This window comes from Tupaia chinensis, unplaced genomic scaffold (genome assembly GCF_000334495.1).
Source record: "Tupaia chinensis unplaced genomic scaffold, TupChi_1.0 Scaffold000332_1, whole genome shotgun sequence".
NCBI classification, from domain to species: Eukaryota; Metazoa; Chordata; class Mammalia; order Scandentia; family Tupaiidae; genus Tupaia; species Tupaia belangeri.
Window position 1 is genome coordinate 2,775,956 of NW_006159826.1, and position 9,019 is coordinate 2,784,974.

General features: G+C 59.7%; 1 protein-coding gene across 3 annotated transcripts in view; it reads right to left on the bottom strand.

Moving 5' to 3' along the window:
* Nucleotides 1-9,019, bottom strand: part of MLPH (melanophilin) — a 52,683-nt gene that overhangs the window by 25,095 nt on the left and 18,569 nt on the right. For 2 of the 3 annotated variants that reach the window (XR_335062.3, XM_006151965.3), the window contains exons 3-7: nt 6,389-6,610; nt 6,146-6,258; nt 3,538-3,573; nt 1,505-1,617; nt 393-494 (exon numbers count right to left, since the gene is read on the bottom strand). Coding sequence is in view for 2 of the 3 variants with exons in the window: in XM_006151965.3 (XP_006152027.1) it covers nt 393-494; nt 1,505-1,617; nt 3,538-3,573; nt 6,146-6,258; nt 6,389-6,610 (586 nt within the window). In the remaining variant the exon portion in view is untranslated. Of the gene's footprint in view, nt 1-392; nt 495-1,504; nt 1,618-3,537; nt 3,574-6,145; nt 6,259-6,388; nt 6,611-6,810; nt 6,942-9,019 lie in introns of those variants that run through there. The other variant, XM_027773228.1, reaches the window with a different exon arrangement.

Sequence of the window (9,019 nt, forward strand, 5' to 3'; positions counted from 1 at the left end):
GCTCCCCCCGACCAAAGCCCCGGGGAGATAGCCTTTCGGGCGGGGCGTGTCTTCAGTCCTTGGAGGCCGGAGCTGCCGCTCAGGTCAGTGGGGTTGTTTCTGTGCTGAGGACTGCTCTGGACCCCGGGCCTCTAACTCAGCAGCCAGCCTCAGGGTCCTGCCTTGCCCGCACTTCTCCAGCTGCCCCTCAGTCTCTCAAGGCTTCCAGTCCTGGGAGGGTTTGGGGTGTCTGACCCTGTCCCCACAGCCTGTCCCCCCAACTGTCCCCTGCTTGTCTTGTTGGGTGTCTGGGACCACACAGCTATGGACACTTCTTCCTGGGCTGCCCCACACCTGGGGCCTGAGCACCTGCCCTTCAGGGTGGGGTGGGGACAGAGAGGAGAGACACCGACCTGCAGGCCGTCCGCGGCCGGGCTCTGGGCTGGGCCATTCGGTGGCGTGGGGTCTGAGTCCGCATCCAGGTCCGAGGCATGGATGGGCAGGAGCCGCTTTTTCTTAGCAAGCACCAGACAGGCACAGCGTGAGCTGGGGCGGGGGACGAGGACGCGCCCAGCCCACCCGGACCCCTCCCCCGGGGCGGTGGGCGGGCTTCTCCGCAGGCATGTCCACCTCCTACCAAGGAACAGCCTGGACCAGAGCCAGGAGTGGGCACGAGGGGTCCGTGAGCCCGCGGCACCCCGTCACGCCTGTGTTACCAGGACCTTAGGGGAGCAGAAAGGACCGCACTGAGCCCCTGAGGGTGCTGGGCTGGTGGGCGCCACCGAGGTCCAGGCGGTCCAGAGGCCGTGAGGGGCAGAGGCACTCCGGGAGTGCTGGAGCTGCCAGGGCGTGCACTGCTGGCTCCAAAGTCACCCTGCTTCTGACCCTTTAACGGAGGCCTATAATCCAGCCTCCTGGGCACCAAGCGAGTCCTGGGATGGGCATGGGCGGAAGATGCCCAGGTTCTGCCCAGAGGGGCCGTGCAGAGCCCTTGCCCTCAGTGTCCAAACCTCCACTTCGCTTGCTCCCCAGCCCTTCCTCCAACCACATCCTTCCAGCACCCCACCTGGAAGCCCGTGGGGCCTTGCTTGTCTCTGCCTCTAAAATTAAGCTGAAAGTGAGTGAAAGCAGAAACGAACAGCAGTGAAGACAAGCGCATGACTGCCATGAGCAAAGACGAAGCTCCCAGAGGAGGGCGCCTGCCCCTGAATGTGCAGGCAGCCTGCACTGAGTACCCCGCGCCCTGGGACCCCTGCTGCCCCACGCCGTCTGTGCCTACTGCTCCTGGGAGCCTCCTGGCCTCCTGCCAGACGGGCCACCTGCTCCAGCAGGCTCTGCTCAGCCCTCAGCCTGGGTGGGGTTTCTGACGGTGGAGGCAGCCTGCCCAGCTGAGCTTCGTGCTCCAGGCCAGGCGCTCAGCTGCAGGATGCGCGGCGGGAGAGCACTGAGGGCTTCAGGAGGGCTGAGCCTGAGTTTTGGGGGGAGGTGGGATGGCTGGGGAGGGCGGGAGCTAAAGACCGCTCACCTTGCAGCCCTGGGGCTGGGTCTGGGCCTGGGCCTGGGCCTCCTCCTCCGCGCCTCCCTCCTCAGCCTGCTCACTGTCTCCACTTCTCCCTCCTGGGCTTGGCCTAGGACCACCTGTGAAAGTCTCCTGCATGAGCACCCGGGGAGAGCCAGGCCAGTGCAAACCAGCCATCTGACCGCCCTTTCACCCAGCCCTCTGTGGCTCTTCCCACCCACCCATCCATCTCCCCACGCACCCACCCACCCATCTATCCACCCATTCATCCCCCGGCAACCCACCTGCCTACCCATCGATCCATCTGCACACCTGCCCCCCTGAATTGTCCAACCACTGAGGAACACCCAGGCCAGGCTCTTGAGGCCTATCCAGGTGTCGTTTGGAGCAGGTGTCACTGCGGCGTGAGCTAGCACCCTGCATTGCTGTTACGGGCCTGGTCCACTGGTGGGTGCCCCACATTCCTGGGTACACCCTGGGCAGACTGCAGACACTGGAATGGCGGGGGGGAGCCAGGCCTGGGCCAAGCTACGTGTCCCAGACAAGCTCATGAACTCTGCCTGTGGCTGGTCGGGCCTTCGCACGTCCAGGGGAGGTGAGGGGTATTCTTTCCTCACCTGGGCCCCTCCTCCCACGGGACCCACTGCCCTCTCCTCTTTCGCCCCATTCACATGGGCCTGGCCTGTGTCTGTTTCCTGAGGCCCCACCAAGCAGGACTCAGTCAGGGGTTCTGGGCCGAAGGCCTGTGTGTAGATCGTCCGCCTTCCCCTCTCAGGGGCCATGGAGGGCCGGGAGGCACTGCAGGGCTAGTCTGCTGGGGCCAGGCCAGGTTTGCTTTCGCTGGACTCCCTTGCCCTGTGGCCTGCCTGCTCTGTGCCCGGGGTGGAGGCTGACATGGGGATGGGGTCTAGCTGTGAACAGCGCCCTCTGGGCACTGGAGGAGACACTGGAGCTGCAAAGGTCCCTGGTTCCAGAGCCTGAGGGGTCTAGACTGGCTGAACAACCCTGAGTGGGGCAGCCCTTGACCTGTGGTCAGCCCAGGACCCAGCTGCTGGCAGGTGTTCAGCAAACGCGCTGAACCAAGCATCCACGGGTTCCCCCGCGTCTTCCCGGGTGCAAATTCCCTGCCCCTGCGACCACCTCTCAGGCAGCCAGCAGCTCCCCTCGCTCCTGGTAACTTCCTCGGCTGTTTAAAATGCTGAGGGGACGTGGCCTGGCTGCTCTGGCCCACGAGCTTTGTCCCCAGGCCACTTTCATAGTAGCTAGAAATGCGTCCCACCCTCCGGTTTCCCGCTGCAGGATGGAGACAGGTGGCGGCCCAGCGGGGAGCCCTGCGGTCTGAAGGCGGGACTTTACGTGACGGCCGGAGACCCCTAGGAGTGTGCACGGCCGGCACCTGCCCTGGCCCAGGCTGGCTCACTGCTCATTCCTCTGCTCCCCACCCCAGTGTCAGGGACGTGCCGCGTGCACAGAGGGGACCCACTGCCTGCCGTGCCTCCGTGGACCTCATGGGACACGGGCTGGTCAGGACAGGAGGGAGGGGAGAGGCAGCCGCGTTACTCCTCACCCAAGCCCCTCCTTTAAAGATGAAAACCGTCGAAAGCAGTGGAGGGGCTGAGCTCTGCCAGCTCTAGTTTACAAGCTCAGCAGAGGCCAGCCTGGAAGTGGTGTCGGATGGTAGCACTAGGGAGCAGACCTGGCAACCATTTCTGTCCTCTCTGGACAGGGACTGCCGTGAGGAAAGTCATCCCAGGACAGGTGACTGAGACGGGGACGCCCTGAGCCGAGGGAGGCCCGGGAGGCTGTTGCAGGTGCTGCCCTTGCCCTGTGATGGCCACGAACAGCAAGTGTCCCCAGGCCTCTGGGTCCTCCTTACAGCTCCCCACGCTTGGGACAAGGGCGGGGACAGCACTTACCAATCGACCGAGTCACCCTAAAACACATTCTGTCCTCCCTCCTGTCAGGGGCAGAGATTTCTGGGCTGCTCTCCATAACGGGGAGGACATTGAACCCGAACCACTCGAGCTCGGGGCACTTACCGCAGTCGGGCGAGCCCTGCCGTCCATGGGGAGAGCCTGTAACCAAACGCAGGGCACTGAGAGGGCAGCGTTTCTGGAGCCTGGTGACAGGCCAGGCTCCCCTTTCCTTCCAGCTTTTGGGACTCCTTCCTGGGAGCCTGTTGGTCCTGTTCCCGAAGGCCTTGGACAAACGTCACAGCTCTGAAGGCTCACTAGGGACGACCCCGGTGGCCCACTAACTAGCGCAGTACTGCGCTCACTGTGTTTTATTATTATTATTATTATTATTATTATTTTTGCTATTGGGCATGTGCACTCACCAGAGTCACAGAGACAGAGAAAGAAAGTGAGAAATCCCACCCCCCTACCAGGGGAGGATGGCCACACCGCAATCCCTTCTCTCACTCTCTTCTCCCTTCTCCTCTCCTCAGCCGCCAGATCCAGGTCTCAAACCGTGGTCGGCTGTGTGCGAGTCCAGAGTGTTAACCACTAGGCCATCTGCTGGTCCCTCACAAGTCTATTTTTATAACCTTGGTAGAGGCCAGCCTGGTGGTGGTGTCTGGATGGCAGAGCCAGAAAGTAGACCTGGTAATCCCCTTTGTTCTCTCTGGACAGTGGCTCTCTGGCTAGGCCAGGTCCCAGGTTTCAAGACAGTAACTTCAATCAGTGCTCCAAGTCGGGGACCTCAGCACAGCAAGCGTGCCTCTCCCAGTTTTCTGCTCTTTTTCCTGCTGCACTCCCTTGGCGGCAGGGAGGTGGGGTGGCGGTGCTGAGTGCCTCACTGCGGCTGCCAGGAGCCCCAAGGACTGTGGTTTTCTGTTACCCCGCAGTGCCACCTCCTGGTCCTCAGTGGTAACTACTGCGAACCAGGCAGGCTCCCCTCAGGCAAGAACCAGGGCAGCTCAGGACCCTGGCGGGGCGTCAGCAGCCCCAGGCCCATTTACAAGGCACGGTTTCCTCGGCCTGCCCCAGTCCCTAGAAACAAGCGCCTCCCAAGGGGACCCCAGTCCCTGGGGCTCTGGTGTGGTTGTGGGCCCCCTCGGGGCAGAGGCTCGGCCGTTTGCTGTGCAGTTTTCTCCCTGCCTGCATTAGCCCCACCCCAAGCTCCTCCTGCTGCAGGAAGACCACGGCTGGTCCAGGCTGGGGGCGGGCACTCGGGGGGGGTCAGTGGCCCAACCTGAGACAGAGTGAAGCCTGACCAAGCAGCCTCCTGGGAGACAGTGCTGCTGGCCCCTGAGTGACACCTGCTGTCACGTGCCCCTCAGTAAGGCCTCCTTTTACTCCTCAGACGGATGGGGTTTCGACGATTTACTGTCTCTGCCTCCCCCACCCCAAAGCCAGGCTGCCCCGGGTGTTAGAAGCCATCAGAGGTGAGGGCCTCGCGGTGGCCTCGGTCCTCAACTACACGACATGCTAAGATGCTCGGATCCCCTGGCAGGCCCAGGAGTGCAGGACCCAACGGCTGCTCCTTCCCGGGCTTGAAGGCACAGGCACGAATGAGGCTCCTTTCCGGAGGAGGCCAGGGGAGGCCTGGGCGGGGCGAGGTGAGGACACCCCATTGAGAAGCACAGAGTCACCTCAGCCCTGCAGCTGGACACATCCAACCTGCTGTCACCACACACGTGGGCCTGGGCCTGTCCGACCTGAATGCTTGGCCAGGCTCAACGGCAGAAGCTTGGGACTCAAGTGGCAGGGAGCTTTCCCTGCAAACACAGGTCAACAGGTCAGCGGTCTCCTTTCACGGCCAGACTCGGTGGCCTCAGGAACCCTCCTGCCCTTGCCCTGGAAAGATTTCTCTTTTCAGATGCCTGAGAGAGGGAGCACAGAGGCGAGCACGCTGACCCGGTGAGGACCACAGCCTACGCTTCAAGGCCGTCCTGACATTAATACTTGAATTCAAGACACTAAAACCCAGATACTGGATTACAGTCGATTCCTCGGTCTGGATAATCATCGGAGACCTACCACGTTTGCTGAGAAGACAGGGTCAAGGCCCCACACCAGATGTCTTACTAGCGCCTGGCTCTGAGAACTTGGTGAGTTCTCGACTTGCTTGAAGCTCTGACCAAAGCGAAACTGATATTAGACAGCAGTGGCATGAACAGGACGCAGGACTTCTGAGAAGCCAGACCGGGGGGCTGCAGAGACTGACCCTGACAGAGCAGGCGGACGACCCCACGCAAGAGACAGAAACAGAAACTGGAAGACAAGTGTGTGTATGCCCAAGTGTGTGCGCACACACACACACACATACACTTCGAAACTATTTGCTTTGTCCTGAAACATTAAAACATGCCTGGGGAGCCAGCAGGTGGCATGGTGGTTAAGGCGGCTGGATCTTATATGGCCAACTGTGGGGTTCGAATCCCAGACCTGGTGGCTTGATAAACATGCCAGGCGCGTGTACATGTGAGCCTGAAATCCCAAGAGGAGAATGGAGGAGACGGGACTGTGGCGTGACCATCCCCCTGGGGGTGCCTTCTCACTTTCCTTCTCTCATTCACTCTCTGGCAAGTGCATGTACCCCCATAGCAAAACAAAACAAAACAAAACAAAACTAAAAAAGAAAAGAAAAGGAAAAAAAAAAACACTCCCGTGAACAAAGAGCCTTCGCCCGCCCAGCCCGTACCTGCTTTCTGTAGCCGCCCGGAGAGGGAGCGGATCACCTTAGCACTCCCGAATCTCTTGAAGCGGGCTCGCACGTGCTGGTGGTACCACTCGAGCGAGCCGATCTTCACGACTCTGCAGAGACGAACACGGCCCCGGCGCTGTCCGTGTGCCGTTCACACACGTGCCCCCCCTTCAGCCAGCCCCACCAAAGGCCCCTCCAGGCCCAGAAGCCGGGGTCTCTCGGCACTGGGGCGCTGCTCACCTGGCCAGGTGGCAGGGGTCGCAGAGCCAGCCCTGCTCCTCAGGGTGGAGGCGGCTGCAGCTCTTGCAGGCGAACAGGCTGCAGTCTAGACACTGCCTTCTGCTGTTGACGAGGAGCCGGAAGGGCCGCAGGCAGTGGGCGCAGTGGGTCTCGTTCAGGTGCGCCGTTTCCGACAGCAGCTCCCTCTTGGAGCTTTCCTTCTGCATCTTGCCCTTCAAGCCCCTTGGGAGAAGGGTGAGGCGAGAAGCAGGTTAGACGTACGTCTGTACAGCGTGCCCACAGGGACTGTCACGTGCAGACGTGGCCATGTTGGGCATCCTTTGCCATTTGCAGTGCTGACTCCACCCCATCCTCCCCAGGGGGAAGACCAAAGAGTGGGCTTCAGACAGGTGCAAGTGGGGCGGGTTGGAGCCGAAGCCCACCGTTTGCATGGTGACACTGCAGTTGAGCAATTCCCCAGTGGCTCACTACCGTGCCGTGTTTGGGTGGCAGGTCGTGGCACCCTCCCTAGTGGGATCAGAGTCCCGAGAGCAAAGCCAGACGTGTTTCCTCAGCAAGTAGTTCTGGGTCATTCAGCAAGGGCGAGGGGCGTGCCAATGCCGAGGTTTGTCCAGCAGAGCCTGGCTGAAACCATGTGGCTTGGAGAACTTCCAGAGCAGGGATTATCCATCAAGCACACGGAAGTCCCAGGAAGACCACGGTTCTCCTAGACTGGCTTTAAATAACAGCTTCCTGGTGAGCCTGCCACATTGAACCCACTGGAAAATGCACCCCGATAATAATGGAAACATTCCCTTCGTTAGGGATTTCAAAGACTATTTGCCAAATGTAACATTTTTAGTTTTAAATGAGATCTAGTTAATGCATTCTCTGTGACTAAAGACAGTAGGTGCCATTGTCTTCTGAGAACTCTGAAGTTCTTGGGTTTTGCTGGGGACACCTGAGCATGGCAAGGGTGAGGACAGCACATCAAACTAAGAGCTTGTGGAGTTTAAAGAGGCATTGACACAACTTCACTGATTTCCTTCTTCCACCAACTCATGAAAATGTTCATAAAGAGACACAAAATAACACTCTCATCACAGCTTTGAAAATCAAGAGAAAAATGGCGAAGTAGGTGTAGGAACCTCGGGGGAATAATGCCACAAACTGACTACAGACTAGCCAAAGCTGCAGCAACAAGGCCAAGTCTTTGCCTCAAACAGAAGCAGGAGACACTGGAGCCAGGCGAGAAGGGCCTGGTCTCCTTCATTTGCACTCTTGCATTTCTACATCCCACAGAAAACACAGAGGCTGCTCCTCGGCTGGGCACGCTTGTGCAGCCCTCCCCCAGTGACCACCCTCCTTCTCAGGGCAGGCAGAGTGGTGCCCTGCGGGCCCCACACAGTAGAAGGGAAGAGGACACGTGGAGGCACACTGCAGCCCAGGACTGAGGTCCTCCCCTCTTGTAGCCCAGAGGAGTCTGGATGGTGGCCTGGGACCAACATATTTCAGCGGCTGAATTGGGGGAAAGTTCATTACAGTTTGCTTTCTCCTCTGTAAAATGCAACCTCCCTTCTTCATAGCCAGAGAACAGGGAGGGAGGGCAGAGGGATTCCCATGTTGGGAGACAGAGGATACTCGCCAGCCCTGAGCGTATCAATAAGACCTGGACATGGGACTGGGGCCAGAATAGTCCACAGGCTTTGCTTATCATAGACACAGGGTGTCCCGGAAGTCACGTCCCTGCACGCGCCTCTGCGGACTGAAGCCCAGCACGCAGCCGCGAGTGAAAGTCACCTTCAGGAGTAGAAGGCCCTGCCCCGAATGCATTTTGCTGCCAGAAATAGAAGACTTGACACGAGTCTGCTTGGTGCTCTACGTGGAGTGTGAAACTCTTCTCTCACCCAGAGGGGCGCACAGGACCTGGGGAGAGACCTGCCTGAGAAGGAAGACCCCCGGCTCTACTGACCATGGGCGGGAGAGCGGGTTCATGTTAAGACAGCCATGGAGGGGAAGGCGGGCGGGATCTCTGCCACGGGCTGTCACATCCAGGATTCGGAGCACAGGATCACAGTGTGCAATAAGGTGCCCGACGGTTCCTAAGGTCCTTGACAGGGGCTCAGGGCATCAAAACGAACTTTCTAAAGTTTATTTACTTATTTTGTGAGATAGAGCAACCCCCAAAAAGGGACTTCACCCCACGACCCCCCCTCCCCCAGCCAGCTGCACAAGCGTGTACGCGCCCAGCACGTACGGGGGGGGAGACCTTGGGATGCAAGATGGGAGCTTCCTGCGTGGGCTCAGCACTGTGGAGCACTGCATGACGCGGCTCCATGGTCGCCCCAGTCACCGTGAGCACATCACTAAGACGTTTGCCTTTTCTTGGGACCAGCAGTTAGCGTAATGGCTATGTCGCTGGACTCCCATGTAGTCGACCGCGGTTCGAGTCCCGGACCCGTCGGCATGAACTCATGCCAGGCACGTGTGTGTGTGCCCAAGATCCTGAGAGGAGAATGGAGGAGAATGGAGGAGAAGGGATTGCGACGTGGACATCCCCCCTGGTGGGTGATTTCTCTCTTTCTGTCTCTCTGTCTCTCTCTTTCTGGCGAGTGCACGCGCCCTATAGCAAAAATCTCTCCAAAAAAAGGA